Source organism: Trichomycterus rosablanca, chromosome 8, assembly GCF_030014385.1.
Source record: "Trichomycterus rosablanca isolate fTriRos1 chromosome 8, fTriRos1.hap1, whole genome shotgun sequence".
NCBI classification, from domain to species: Eukaryota; Metazoa; Chordata; class Actinopteri; order Siluriformes; family Trichomycteridae; genus Trichomycterus; species Trichomycterus rosablanca.
In genome coordinates this window covers 8,105,435-8,121,521 of record NC_085995.1, presented here as the reverse complement: position 1 = coordinate 8,121,521, position 16,087 = coordinate 8,105,435, and the positions used below count along the sequence as shown (strand labels likewise).

The 16,087-nt window shown below is 39.5% G+C and overlaps 1 protein-coding gene across 1 annotated transcript in view; it reads left to right on the top strand.

Moving 5' to 3' along the window:
* The window catches only part of gpc4 (glypican 4), a 41,611-nt gene that overhangs the window by 16,016 nt on the left and 9,508 nt on the right, over positions 1-16,087 (top strand). Inside the window, exon 2 of the mRNA XM_063000448.1 lies at positions 4,537-4,695. Within this exon, the coding sequence (XP_062856518.1) occupies positions 4,537-4,695 (159 nt within the window). The remainder of the gene's footprint in view (positions 1-4,536; positions 4,696-16,087) is intronic.

Genomic DNA, 16,087 nt, shown 5'->3' with positions numbered 1-16,087 from the left:
TGATGAACCAAAACTGAAACTGTTTGGCCATATGGATCTGCAGTTTGTCTGGCACAAAAAATGGGCGTCTTATGACCAGAAAAATGTCAAAAATACCAAGGCATTTTTAAAAAGGAATATTATACCTTTTGTGGTGACATTAAAATTGTCCTGCTGATAATTGGACTTTCCTGGCAAGACATGATCCCAAACACACCGCCAAGTCAACCTAGGCTTGGTAAATGAATTAGTTCTGGAATATCCTGGAGTGGCCTTCTCAGTTTCAGATGTAAATTGAATTGGATTTAAAGAAAGCAGTGGCAGCACGAAAGCCATCAAACCTTAATCAGCTGGAAACTTTTACATGAGGAGAATGAGTGAAGATTCCACAAGAGAGTTGTCAAGCTGGTTGGTACCTGGCAAAATCACTTATTAGAGGTTATCAGGTCAAAAGTTTGGTGGTTAATTAATTGTGCACATGGACGTTGATCTAAAAAACAAAGTTCAGAAGAGGGTATGTGTCAATGAAAATGATTTCTGTCTCTACTAAGATCTTGTTTAATAGTTGAATTTAGTTCTATAAGCATCACCAAAATACCTTTTAAGGTAACAGCGGTGGAATCTTTCTAATCTCAGCTGTATATACTCAGCCCTCTTAAGCTATATTGCTTACAAAAACATTAAGTACATTAAACATACAGATGCCAGACATTGAAAGTTATTATAAACAAGCATACTAACCTACAGCAGAATTCAGTGGAGGTGAGGGCCTCAAAACATTTTCCTTGAACTGTTAATTTTCTATAGTTATGGAACCTCTTAATGTTCTACCTTAGCTCAAACTATTTCCTTAATTTAGCATAAAAATGTGCATAATTTCAGAGGTTTGTGTTTATATTTTTGTGCATGTTTCTGCTTGTGTTTTGCAAATATCTTTTGGACATTTTAATTGGTAAAAAGAAAAAAATATATTATACTGTGCTTTTCCCATTTTCCCCCATTAATTTATCATGATCAGGGTTGCTATTGGTCTGGATTTCCCAGAATCAGTGGGCACAATGCAGTAACACACTCTAAACAGGACACCAGTTGTTTGTATGGCCTCTGTCATATCGTCTCTCAAACTTAGCCAGTCATGTTTGTATGTAGGCGACTGACCGGCTGATAGCACCGCTGGGTATCTGAACCCTAGATTCCATTGGTAGTGGGCTAGTGTTATTTAACGCTTTGCTATCGAGTGCTCTTTTTGCTTAAAAAGTGCTTGCTGGAAATCTTAAACATTTTAAACACAATTTGAATAAAATGCTTTATTAGGTTTTGATCAGGTCATCTTTAAGGAATAGAGGCAAAACCCTTGATCTTACCAAGAGAGACTTATCCAGTCATTTACAGTCCTGTGACAAGTGTGCATAAGCCCACTGTGTTCAGTCATGTCATGTAGTTCATTTAGAAATGTTTTGGTGTGGTCCGTATTTACTTGCTTGCAGTAATTGTTAGACTTATTTGGAAGACGTTTTGAGCCTCTAAGCATGAAATGTAATAGCAAGACCTTTTATAGTGTATTAACTAGTTCATGTCAGTTTGGATGTTGACTGGCATTAATAGAACCTGTTGTGACATTGTGAAATTTGGCAAATTTCTTTGGCAGTGCTCTTTTGCCAAACCAATGTAGTAATCTAATTTGTCAATCTGAAATACAACACTGTGTGTGTGTCTTATAGTTCACATGCTTTGCACACACATCAAACCTTAGTAATCTTTGGTTATATAGGAGTATTTAAAGTCAAAAATAAAGTACTTGACATTTTTAAGTGTGTGTTTTTGCTTTAGATACAAAGACACTTATTGAGCTTGCATTCCTTATCTGCTGGGACTATTCTAGAGTCCAGGGGCAATATAATCAAAACACCTACTGGATTAACTGCAGGTCATTCTAAGGATTAGCATAGTCCCTCATCAAGAGAAGAAATGATCAGGATGGACTATATGGCTTTAGGGCTTAAGGTCATTACTAGCCAGAATAATCTCAATTAAATCAACTTAATATGATCAGACTTTCCTTTCCTGGTCATTAATTGTAGCATTCTAAAGTAGCTGAAGTAACACATTGCAAAAGTCTAATCTAGAGGTTATTAAGTACTGAGACTCAGGGTTGAACAATAGTGCACAAGGACATTTGTCAAGAGAACTAGATGTTCTTAATTTAAACCCAAAATTATGCTACCACCATACGTTATGAAGATTTCTTGTGTGTATTAAAAAGTTTTATTTTCTTTAAGCGACTTAAAGGTACCACAGTTTGCTGTGTGAGAAATTCTTCTCTACTGAAATGTGTATTTATTTCACCAGGTTTTCTGCTCACCCCTCCCTTCTCACCCCATACAAAGAGCTAAGTGTTAAGCAGAAATGTGATGGAAGGAACTTAATGATGTGTGTGAATGGAGCAGTAACTTGCTCCAAGACCTGTTTAAGATCTCAGTAAAGTCAGGGGTGCAGCTGAGCTGGGGCTGCCGCAGTTTAAGGTTATATGTTCATGTTCCATGAGTATACATGTTTCCTAAGTGAGAGTTTTCACTTCAATGCAATACCTTATCATTTTAGAACAGGTTAAGATCAGAGCTATATGTTGTAATGCATATTTAACCTCAGTTTCATCAGTGATATGTTTTACAGCTCAGTTTACACTTTCACGTTTATAGTGGTGTCACTCAAACCATTGCACTTAGTGCTGTAAGAGTTTCTGGAATTTCTGCCGTTCTATACTTATATATTAATATTTTTTTCAACCATATTTTGATAGTCAGATATCTGACTGACCAGCCATCATAACATGGTCTGCTGGGCTGAGTTCTAAACCAGCCTGTTTGGCCCTGAGCTGCAGCAGTTGCTGTGAATGAGGGAATTTGTCTGTCTGCAGTGTGTAGACTGGAGTAGCTACAGTTCCAGTAGGCTGGTAGGGAAAACCAAACAGCCCGTTAAAGTCATGTCCACTGAAAGGCCCCTTGTGTTGTCTCCAAATTCCAGCGACCGCATTAAAAAGTAAGAGAAAAAAAAACATTATTGCAGCTGTGACTATACATTCGGACACACTCCCACCATATAGTTTTGACAGCCAGATAGTTTAAATTATGTTTTAACTGACTTGAGGGCGTAGGTCATTTGTTTTCCTGATGAGGCTATTTAAGTTTGATTGTAAAGTGTCCTTAAAACACTCACTTAAAACCTATAGAAAAATATTAAATGTACCCATGTAATGTCTGCAGTGCTTTTGCGGTATTGTAAGGTATTTAGTTTGTTGCATAATTTGTGATGCTTCATACCACAGTGTTTACCTTCATTAAACAAGGTCAGCTTGTATAGACCACTAAGCCATAGACGGTATATTAGAGATGTTTAGCTGGTTTACAGAAATCTCCCAATTTCACTAATAGGAGTATATTATTTCTGACTCGTGAAAAGCCAGGTTTACTATTTGGCTTCAGCTTCAGCATACATGATAAAAAGCTTATATCATCAGAATATAGGTTTCTCCTCTTTTAAATACAGTATATAAGAGCCATTAATACTGAAAATATTTGCCTAAGGGTTGTGCAAAGATGGATTTCACTTGGGCATACTGTTAAAATGCATCTGACTCATCTAGGCAGTCAGCAGTTTGCCTAAGTAGCTAATGTTTGCTAAAAAAAAAGAATTACTTCGAACTTATGAACTACATTTACATTTTAAGTCTGTCAGCAGATGCTTGTATTAAAAAAAATAAAAAAAAAGTAAAATTGTGACAGAATGCAATGCAAGCATTTGGGGGTTAAGAACCTTGCTCAGGAGCCCAACAGTGGCAGCTTAATAGTGGTAGGGCTTAAACAAACAACCTTCAGATTACTAGGCTTTTACCAAAACCGCTAAGCTACCAGTACCCTAGAACCTAGAAAAAAAAATCATTTTCTATACTGACCCTGTTGATTACTTACTACTGCTAAAGTGTATTTGTAGGAAGTTATGCTAATCATTCATTGCTGTTAATGTTTTCAAGAATCCTTATTAATTTACAATCATTTTAACCAATTTAGTTAACTGTCAAACTGAGTAAACTGACGCTTAGGGCTATTTTTGTAACATGAGATGATGTTATTTTTCCACACACTTGCAGAACTTTCCAGAAATTAAGTCAGGTTCCCAGGTGGAGCAGTCCAGGTCCTTTCTTTGTGGAGTTCCTCCAGGAGGAAGTCCAAAGACATGCAAGTGAGGTGAATTGGCGATACAAAATTGTCCATGACTGTGTTTGACAGTAAAGACTTGAACTGATGAATCTTGTGTAACCAATAACAACCTGTTCTTTCATGAATGTAACCGGAGTGTTTAAAACATGACTTTAAAATCCTAATAAATAATACAGACTCACCAGTGGCAGCTTATTGGTGCTGGGATCTGATCTGTCCAACTTCTGTTAGTACCCAGAGACCTGTACTGCTGAACCACCACTGCCTCTTTTCTCTATTGTGTGGAATAACTTAAAAAACACTTGTTCATTAACTTCTCGTTTTGTTGTGTGTGTTGCAGTAGCCCATCTGAAGGTGTGTCCCCAAGGCTTCTCATGCTGCACTCTGGAGATGGAGGAAAAACTGAGTCAACAGAGCTGCTCGGATCTGAAAGTCCCCATCTCTCAGTTGAGCTCCAACCTGCAGAGCACATTCACTGAAAGACACAAACACTTTGACAGTAAGGCTCTCTACTCTAACTTACACACACACTATCTTTAATTGTTTTTATTCAATTCTTTATTTAGTGTTTCCGCCGCCTTTTTTTCTTATCGCACTTGTCGCTTCTGGCACCCTCACCCCGATCCTGGAGGGCAGAGCCTGTCATGCGCCCCCTCTGACATGCATGCAGCTGCCCATAGCTTATTTTCACCTGCTAGGGTTGGGGTCTCACAGACTGCAGTAATACAGACTGGCTAGCCATCAGATAATCAAACACAGTTATTGCAATTACTGTTTCCATGATTCCCCAAATTTGGCTCGTTTGACCACATTAAATTTGGCACAGTCTTTGCACCGGATGTCCTTCCTGGTTCAAACTTCCTGTTTATCCAGGCTTGGGACTGGCACTAGGGTTCACAGATATGTTCCCCACAATGACTAGGTTCACGTACCGCCTTGTGCCTTCTGTATTTGAACCACTGGACTCAGGCACGGTTACCAGCAGTGTGTCTTTTACCATAACACCACACAAGCTTACACTGTAATTACTGTCTACTGTCAGGATCTAGTAAATCTCATTCTTCAAAGGAAGTATAGTTGCTAGCCTGGCCAAACACGGACACCTTGCCTGAAATTTTTTAATCCAGCTTGATTCTGTTGAGTCTTGCTGCTTTTTTTTTTTCGATAGCTGACATGATGATATAACCTTAAATGCGCTGGTGTTTTGTTAAGAATGAGCAGACTTGCCTTTTTAATGTGCAGCTTATCTAAACACATGCTAATGTCATAGACCCTATTTTATCAAACTTTACTGATAGCTAGGGGAGTTCTGGCTGGACATAAGAGAGGCCATGCCCTCCTTAATATAGCCAGAATTCAAACACTGCTGTCCATAGACAGGCTGCGTTGTCACCCGTTTCTCCACCTGTCCCACAGAACACACTGTCTCGTACACACAACAAAGCTCGTCAGCCAGACCACACACACACACACACACACGTCCAGAGCCAGGCTTTCTCCCGCCAGAGCATGTGGCTGTAAATATCATGCCGAGGGAAGGAAAGGGATCAGGTTTCCCCTGTGCTTAGGGTGAGGGGGTGCATGGGAACATGTGACAGTACTGCTGACTCACAGAGATGCGGAAAACCCCACATACAACACACACAACATGAAGTGGCATTAGGTGTCCCATTTATATGTCATTAAAGCAGCTTGCAGGTGTACATTTGGTAATCTTCAAACCAGTGTGACATTAAGTGAATTAGAGGTAAAGGAGTTCCTGCCATAAGTAGCCACTTGTTAACAGTCAGTTTGGGGAAATGTTCACCCTAGAAAGAGTGTAATAGTTTGCTTAACAAGTCAGATAAATGCTGTGATGTATTGGCGCATCAAACTTCTTCATACAAGTTTAACGTAATTGGTTTACGGAGTCAGTTAAGAGTCTAGAGTTTGTGTCAGTTCAGTTCATGAGGAAATGGTTCACTTTAAAACAGAGACTGGTTACAGTGTGTAGAGCTATTTGTGTAATGTACTGAGTTGGCAAAAGACACCTTACTAAGATGTGTTTATGTAAAGAATAGGGTAAGCATCATGTGATCCTCAAGGTCAGGGAAACATAGTGGGTTAAGAGAATATCTATAGAAGTGTTACTGAGACTGATGTGAATATGTTCAAACATTAAAGGATGTTCATCTTAGATTTATGAAGATGAATGATAGATGAGGGGTTTGTCTTTGAGGATTCCTGTCCATGTTAAATGTAAGAAGAAGGGGTTTAGGGAGTCATGGTGAACAAGAATGGTTGTATTGCAGCCAGATGTGATGAGGAATGTGATGTTTCGGAATGCAGTGGCAGCCCCGTCCCTCCCCCTCGCCTCCTGCTCGCTCCCATTCTCTGCCTTTTGTTTCTTTTATCTCCCTTTCTCTGCCTTCCATTTTCGTTCTTGTTTCAGGTTTGCAGCCCTTTTGAACTTTTACTGTGGGAATGAGCTCAGAAGTGCTCGTCAGTGCAGAAAAAGTCCAAACAGTTAGTTTAATGAGCAAAACTACCCTCGGACTGTAAATTTTTTATATGCGTACATCTGCACTGAGGGCAGCTATCAGAAGTGTGTATACATGCACTGAAAAATGAGAAGTGCAAAAAAATCTGATTTTGATTAGGGGTTAATCAAGTTAATATGTGCCTTGTCTGTTAGAGGGGAACCTTTACATGGTTCAGTAAATAATCAGATTTCTAGGGTAAGTCTGGATGTGTTGTAATCATATTTTTCCATTTATCAAACATTCCTAGGTAGTGTGACTAGCTGTGATTTCATTATCATAATGTACATTTTTAATCAATCCAGTACATGCACTTTAGTAATAATGGTGAACCCGGGGTTCACATAATTAACCCTTTGATGCACAAGCTAAGCAAACCCCTTCTAATGCACAACATGGGTCAAAAATGACCCATATTCATCCATTCAAGAATATTTTCATATGCACATTTGTCAGTTATTTATGTATTTGCTGTCTTAGCTAATAAAAGCTATCTATACTAGAATATGTAAACAGCTAGCAAGCAAATAGTATTAGACATATTCAAGATTCAAGAGCCTAATCTTTGGTTGTCTTTCAAAAGATCAGTGAATATGTTTTTGACTACAAACACTTACAAATGTCAGTAGTTTCTGTCAAATTCCATAGTAAATACATAAGGGTCATTTTGTTGTGCATTAGAAGGGTAGTGATACAAAAATGATTTTTATTAAAAAAGCAAAAAATGTAAAACTGAAATAAGGATTTGTGAGGATCAAAAACAAGTTAATTGAAAAATTCATGGAAGCTTGAATGACGAAATTAATTTATTGCAAAGATATAGAAATAAAAACTCAGTTGGGTCACTTTTGACCCAGGTTGTGCATCAAAGGGTTAAGCCAAAAATCCTTTAATAGTGTCATTACAAGTAGTGCTTTTAAAGTTCAAGCTTTTAACTTGCCTGGAACAGACTCAATAGGTTGTAAATATTCAATGACAAAGGGGACACTTAAACACACTTTTATTAAGACTATAATTATGTTAATGAATCAATCATGTTCTGTTTCTTTTCTTTTTTAAAACCCACAATTTTCAGCTTTATTAGCTTGTAAAAAGTTTCTTTGTAGTTTTTAATGAATGTTTTTGGCCAGCCGGGCGTCTACACAGGATTTGCTGTCTACGAGTAAAGGTGGTGGTGGCCGAACAGCCTAGCCATTGGGAGATGCACTTGTTAGTGCGCCCTCAGTGCCAGTCCCAAGCATAGATAAAGTTAGAAGGATGAGTAAAGAAGGAAGGTTGAAAAACTATGTTAAATCTGGCATGCGGACCACAATGACCTTTAATATAGGAGCGGCAAAAAGAAACAATAGCTATATTTAGCTGCATAAAACAAAAGCTATATGACGATAGCTAAACACTATATTTATGCCATCTTTCCATAATGCCAAAACCAAGTCATATTCTCATGTACAGTTATATACGAATTATATAAGCCTAGAAAGGATAAAAGCCATAAGAAATTTATTATTTACACTGTAAGTAATAAGTATTATATATAGCCCTTCGTAATCTGATTTCTAGCCTTAAAACTTGCTATCTTTAGCGGCTCTTTTAACACGTTGACATCATTACTATGACTTGAGTTAAAAATGGAAACTGTTAAATATTAATAAATAATATGTCCATGTAAATAACTTCAGACTTTCAGTAATTTTTGCATTATTATTGTGCATGTATAAAACAGTCATTGTGTGAGTATGTATTGCTCTGAACTTCTTTCAAACCTAACATTTGAACTGATAGGGTTGGAGTAAAGATGCAGTTGAGTTTCTCCCAGCCAAAATGCATCTGTTTACTTTCAAGCATCAACAAACAACGTTTTCCTCCTGATGAAACGTGCCGACAGGAAGCATACAGTATATATAAAGATAATGCCCTTATCTTTAGTGTTCTTTTTCAAGCTTTGACTTTGAAGTCTTGTTTGCGTAATTGTGGGTGTGTAGGTATTAAGTTCAAATTGTTTGTGTGTGTTTCGTGAGCCATGTTGGAGACTAGATGTAGCCTGGAAAGCCTCTAAGTTTCAAGCATGGCCAATTAAGTCCATGGCTTGGAAGTTTCTCTTTTGTGCATTTGTTCCCTCTCTGTGTGTCTGGTCTGAGTAGCCAGGCCAGCATTGTCTGGGATTTAAAGCTGCAGGATTAACCCCTACCTCAACTCCCATGTCCCGCACCACAGCTGCACTGCAGGGTGCCCGCAATCCTATAAGTAAGGAAAGGAGCTCATCAGCTAATTGGTACAAATGGGGATCAATTACTGACTGGCACAGGAAGGACCAGTGAACATAGTAAAGGATGGATGAAGGAAATCATAGGTCTGTTGCCTGATGGCACACTACTTTAAGAGCTGTCCAATAAAGGTTTAAAAAAAAAAAAAGATTCAGGATAAAAGTTAGGATGCTCCCTGCTACTCCCAGCAGATAACCTTGCTAACTGTTTAACAGTTGTAATGGAAATATCAGAAGGAAGAGCTAGAGCTTGTCTTCTTGTTGGCAGACTCCACCAAGTCATAAACAGCCATTTAATGATGAAACAAGGTGTGTGAAACAATAAATCTTGTGCTGTTAGGGCTAAGTCACTGCTCGCTCTCAAGTTAAAAGATGATTTACAGTGTAGAGAGCTGCGTACAGCTGATGTAGGCTTGATTTATACATTAGCTTTTGTTTTTCTGATTTATCTATTTTTCTGCTTTTGCCATATAATTACTGTAATGTATTTTAAATGATTCATGCAATGTGAGTTTACTAGAGTGATCCTGTATGAACATGCTCTTTCATTTGAATAGTTTCCATGCATGTGCTTTATGAAACTTTTCATGTTCTAAGCAGTCATGTTAGTACCGTCGCATAAGTCCCCATATTGCCGATGCCACAATTGGCTGTGGTAACTTTTCTATGTTAAAATAGTTCTTCCTCAGGCACAGTAAGACATGCCTTGATGACACACATTGTCTAAATTTCCTTGCCCAATGGCATAAAACAAAGTCTAATGAATGAAAAGTATATGTCTTGATTGCCACTCCTGGATCAAGTTGGGGCTTCCCTAGTTTGTACAACATGATTCATTTCCATCAGTAGAACTTCATCCTTGTCTGTTTCCCTCTTCTCTTTTTCTTGCCTGCTGCTCCCTGCTCCCCTTTTTTCAAAGAAGTCTCCGCTTTGTGACATTAAACTTCTTGCAAAGCTCTTGCATTCCTCTCTGTCCTGTTGGGAAGACAGATTCATGTCTCACTCAGTGGAGCGTAGAGCTACAGGGTCTTTTCCTCTCTTCATACGGGTCAGGGGCAGATGGTTACCCTTAGAGACACTGATGAACTCAAGGATTGCAGCGTTTCTGGTATCCGTGGTTACACTGTAGGCTTTGAGGGGAGTTGACAGAAAAAAGCCTTGCTTTGCCCCCCAATACAGCACCTATCTTTTTGTGAAGTGAGTGCCGGTGTAAAATGTCAGTCAAATGTGTCTGTCAGTATGTTTGAGGGGGTGCTGAGCTAAAGCTACAGGTCTTTGTACACTCCTGATGTGTATGTAAGATCACATCACTGTGTTTTAATATCCACAACGTAAAGTTAAAATGGAAAAACAATGACGTGTGTGTGTGTGCGCGCATGTTGCTGGACGTTCATATGCGTGAGAGAAAAAAAGGTAAAGCATTTCAGTGGAATTCTCATTTTGTTCAGATTAAGAAAGGCAGGTTATGGGGCGAAAGTTTCATGGGAGAGAGGGGCTGGATTATTTGTGGTGGGGAGGGGGGTTGACATTCCACAGGATGAAGTAGGTCATTGTTCCCTGTCTTCACCAAAGAGGGCCTTCTGAAGGAACTGATGAACTGAAAGCAGAGGAAAGGGAATAAGAGAGGGGCTCGAGGCAGGGTACAGGTCCCTTTTCGGCGAAAGGCGTCTGCATTATTCACTAATCCTATTGAAAGCTAGCATTTGAAGGATGGAGCGGGAGCAGCACTGAGAGAAAAAAAAGTGGAATGGAATGTGACAAAAGTAAAATGCCATTGATGGTGGTCAGTCTCATTTGGCTGGATGGGTGAGACGTTACTGCTGGCTGCCCTTAAGTCTCTCTTTTACTGGTTTCCCCATAAGCACTTTTCTCTCTTTAGTAAGTTATTTTTATAAGGCCTGCCGGGAAGTGTTTGTGGAACAGAGCTGGATTGAATGGAATACGGATTAATATGTTTTATGATAACACTCACTTATATGCCCTTGCTGGCAACCGCAGTGATGTTTCCAGAGGCAAAGTGCAGGATTGTGGAATGCTAAATCAAACATTCTTCTGGCCTGTTGCTCTCATAACAACGTTATGATAATTTGGCGGTCACCACAGCTTACACACAAGCTCACATTTATTTTATAAATATGCTCTAAGATTTTGTCTGTTTGAACTGATCCGTAGTTCTTTTCATTCTTTTTTTTTGTGTGTAGTAGGGGTGTGCTATATCGTATCGTTCACGATAATACCGGTATAATTTTTAAAACGATACAAAAAAGTCCATATCGTAATAATAGCGATATTCTGCTTTGTTTACGTAATGACGTCACACAGCTACGCAAATGGCGTACGTTCGTTACGTGGGTCATTTGGGCACAGCAACGAGTATGGCGGAAAGCGGCACTGCGGTGGAGGAGCTCGTTCCAAAACCTCCAAGTCCACCCAAAATTAATCTTTGGCAACCCAAACCCCAACCACTGCTTTGCCGGCAACTTTTTTGCGGAAGTATTTCTGCACGCAGGTTCACACAGGGACGCAATTCATCAGCGCACCTCCACCAAACAGTGCAGGAATACTCTCAACATTAATGTCAACCACCAACGCAGAAGTAGTACTACTATTACTTAGTACTATTACTACTGCTACTTAGTACTACTGCTACTACTTAGTACTACTACTGTACTTAGTACTACTGCTACTGTACTTAGTAGTAATTGTGGCATGCTACGAGTAAAGGCACCACCGGGCTCTGCACGTTCCAGTGTTGCCAGATTGGGCGGTTATCCGCCAAATTGGGCGGATTTTGTTGGGAAACAATTTAATAGCAGTTAAATAACACTTCTATTTTAAAGAAAATATTCCGTTTTAAGAAGCTCCAGCATTGAAGAAGGTTATTAAAAGTAAAGTCAATTTTCAATGCTGATTTGGCTTAATAGTGTTGGTCAGTCTGTATCATATTGTTAAAAGAAAATTAAAATTAGTTTTCCATGCATTCACACTAGCATGTTCTGGGGTTCAATTGAGTGTCATCATTACGCACAAGTTGGCAGCCAAATTATAAAGTATTGCAAAGGAATATCTTTGAAATTCTTCCTCAATGTTAAGGTTGCTTTATTTTGGGTTTTTTTACTTGTCAGGGAAAATGAAGAGAAAAAAAGCTTAGTAGTATGCGGGTCTTCGTGATGTAATTCTACATGGCACTCACTGCCTGTATAAGTAAATGAGTGAGTGACCACATAAAAAAAGGTATCAGTTTCTGTGCGACCCCTGTGTGAGCAATGGTCTCAGTCTGGCCACCCCTATGGAAATAGTCTGACTCCGCATTACATTATGTTACATTATTTTTACTGGAAAGACAAAATACAGAAAAGTGCGTAATTCTTACATACGTCTTACATTTTTTTACGAAGTGTTAACTTATATTAATTCTAAATAAAAACTGAACATAATTTTTTTTTTGCAATAGTGTTTTCTCGAAATAAATAAAATATTTTTCAGTGTTTTGTTATATCGCCAAAAATATCGTTATCGCAAAAATAACCTGAAATATCGTGATATTATTTTAGGGCCATATCGCCCACCCCTACTTTCTGCTTAAACTAATAACACACACATTATTCAATACATTGCATGGACTTATCATTTTCAGCAGTGATACAGTAGTAATGATCAACTGATAACCAACAAAGAAGTCATTGTTCGATTAACACAGTCTAGTTAAATGCTATTTAAATTCATTTTTAGCAGCTGACAATTGATTTTTATGAGATTTAAGGCTTACCAATACAAGGTAGGTGTAGAAACTCATTCAGAAAAAGCCGCCTTTTTTATTTTGAAGTTTTTTAAAATACATTATTATTAATTATATCATGAATGACGGAACTATTGAACATTAAAACCACATACAATTGCTGTTTTTTGTACATGTGGATCTATCTGCTTGTTGCATTATAATTATTATAATTATTATTTTACAAAACATGGCGGCATTGAGGCTCAGTGGGTAGCACTGTCGCCTCACAGCAAGAAGGTCCTGGGTTTGATTTCCATGTAAAGGGTTTTGTGTCCTTTCTGTGTTTGCATGTTTTTCCCATGTCTGTGTGGGTTTCCTCCGGGAGCTCCGGTTTCCTCTCACAGTCCAAAGACGTGCAAGTGAGGTGAATTGGAGACACATAATTGTCTATGACAGGGTTTGACATTAAAGACTTAAACTGATGAGTCTTGTGTAAAAAGTGGCTCTCTGTCCTGTCATCAATGTAACCAAAGTGTGTAAAACAGGACATTAAAATCCTAATAAATGAATAAATAAATACTTCGTAGCTCATCTTTATGCTGGTAAACTTCTCTACTGGCAAACGTTTCCATTGCTATCCGGTATGTACCCACCAGTACCAGGAAGGGGGGGTAACGTTGAGGGAACGTTTGGGGGGTGGGGAGAGCGTTGCGGAACTGTTGAGGGGGAACATTGGGGGAAAGTTCGGGGGTGAACACTGGGGGAACGTTTGTGAAGGAACATTGAGGGAACGTTTGGGGGGGGGGGACGTTGAGGGAACGTTCGTGGGGGAACGTTGGGGGAACGTTTGTGAAGAAACGTTGAGGGAACGTTCGTGGGGGAACGTTGGGCGAACGTTTGTGTAGAAACATTGGGGGAATGTTCGTGAAGGAACATTGAGGGAACGTTTGTGTGGAAACGTTGGGGAAACGTTTGTGTGGAAACCTTGAGGGAACGTTTGGGGGGGGGGGGGGACGTTCGGGGAAAACATTGGGGGAACGTTTGGGGGGGGGACGTTGGGGGAACGTTCGTGTGGAAACGTTGGGGGAATGTTCGGCAGGGAACGTTGGGGGAACCACCCAAACGTTTTCTTAACAGTCCACCCAACCATTCCCGCAACAAGAAAACGAGTCTTTATTCGTTTCAAAAACCAATATAAATATACAAGCGCATGCACGCGCTGACATGCATGTATTTACTTCATATACAGTGTAAATCATGCAAGTGTTGAGAAAGTAATGATAACGTAACGGTGCGTCTCCTGTTGTTCTGACTTGTGTGTTTGTATATGTGATGTGCATATATCTTCTTTTTGTAGTATTTCTTGTCGTCAGCCAATAAACGACCAAAACTTAATAAAATTGCATGAACTAACTCTGCAGTAAACAAGGAGCAAACAGCAATTAAACAACAAATAAAGCTGTTAAATAATAATAAAGTGCATGAAGCAGAACGCTGATTAAAATGCATTAAATGTTGTAATAGTTTCACAGTAACATGAACGATTAGTTATACCTGTATTACAGAACTGAGTTCTATACAGTAAAAGAAAATATTAATGTAAATGTTGTGGCGACGGTGATGTAAAATAATTCAAAGTCCAAACGTGAGGGGGGTTTAACGAGAACGCTTCCTTTAATACCACACAAGCTCAGTTCAAAACAACAGAAGAACATGAGCACAGCCGGAAACGATAAATTCTGATACCTTCCCTACACACTCGCTCCCTGCGCCCTATAGCCAGACAATATATTTGTAATTCACATTACACGACAGGAGATACCTTAGAAACAACTTTCTTTTTCTTAGAATAGCTCTTTTTTTTTTTTTTTTTATTTTTTTTTTTTTTTATTAAGTTAAAATAGTTCTTGTGTGAAGCTTCCCCAGCATGAATTTTAATAAAAGCGCCTTGTAAATAAAAGCGGAACATGTAGCTTTGTCTCAGAAGTGTCTTTTTGTTATTACCTTATGGGATAAAAAAATATCGAGATATACAGTGTATCACAAAAGTGAGTACACCCCTCACATTTCTGCAGATATTTAAGTATATCTTTTCATGGGACAACACTGACAAAATGACACTTTGACACAATGAAAAGTAGTCTGTGTGCAGCTTATATAACAGTGTAAATGTATTCTTCCCTCAAAATAACTCAATATACAGCCATTAATGTCTAAACCACCGGCAACAAAAGTGAGTACACCCCTAAGAGACTACACCCCTAAATGTCCAAATTGAGCACTGCTTGTCACTTTCCCTCCAAAATGTCATGTGATTTGTTAGTGTTACTAGGTCTCAGGTGTGCATAGGGAGCAGGTGTGTTCAATTTAGTAGTACAGCTCTCACACTCTCTCATACTGGTCACTGAAAGTTCCAACATGGCACCTCATGGCAAAGAACTCTCTGAGGATCTTAAAAGACGAATTGTTGTGCTACATGAAGATGGCCAAGGCTACAAGAAGATTGCCAACACCCTGAAACTGAGCTGCAGCACAGTGGCCAAGATCATCCAGCGTTTTAAAAGAGCAGGGTCCACTCAGAACAGACTCGCGTTGGTCGTCCAAAGAAGCTGAGTGCACGTGCTCAGCGTCACATCCAACTGCTGTCTTTGAAAGATAGGCGCAGGAGTGCTGTCAGCATTGCTGCAGAGATTGAAAAGGTGGGGGGTCAGCCTGTCAGTGCTCAGACCATACGCCGCACACTACATCAAATTGGTCTGCATGGCTGTCACCCCAGAAGAAAGCCTCTTCTGAAGTCTCTACACAAGAAAGCCCGCAAACAGTTTGCTGAAGACATGTCAACAAAGGACATGGATTACTGGAACCATGTCCTATGGTCTGATGAGACCAAGATTCATTTGTTTGGTTCAGATGGTCTCAAGCATGTGTGGCGGCAATCAGGTGAGGAGTACAAAGATAAGTGTGTCATGCCTACAGTCAAGCATGGTGGTGGGAATGCCATGGTCTGGGGCTGCATGAGTGCAGCAGGTGTTGGGGAGTTACATTTCATTGAGGGACACATAAACTCCAATATGTACTGTGAAATACTGAAGCAGAGCATGATCCCCTCCCTCCGGAAACTGGGTCGCAGGGTAGTGTTCCAGCATGATAATGACCCCAAACACACCTCTAAGACAACCACTGCTTTATTGAAGAGGCTGAGGGTAAAGGTGATGGACTGGCCAAGCATGTCTCCAGACCTAAACCCAATAGAACATCTTTGGGGCATCCTCAAGCGGAAGGTGGAGGAGCGCAAAGTCTCGAATATCCGCCAGCTCCGTGATGTCGTCATGGAGGAGTGGAAAAGCATTCCAGTGGCAACCTGTGAAGCTCTGGTAAAGTCCATGCC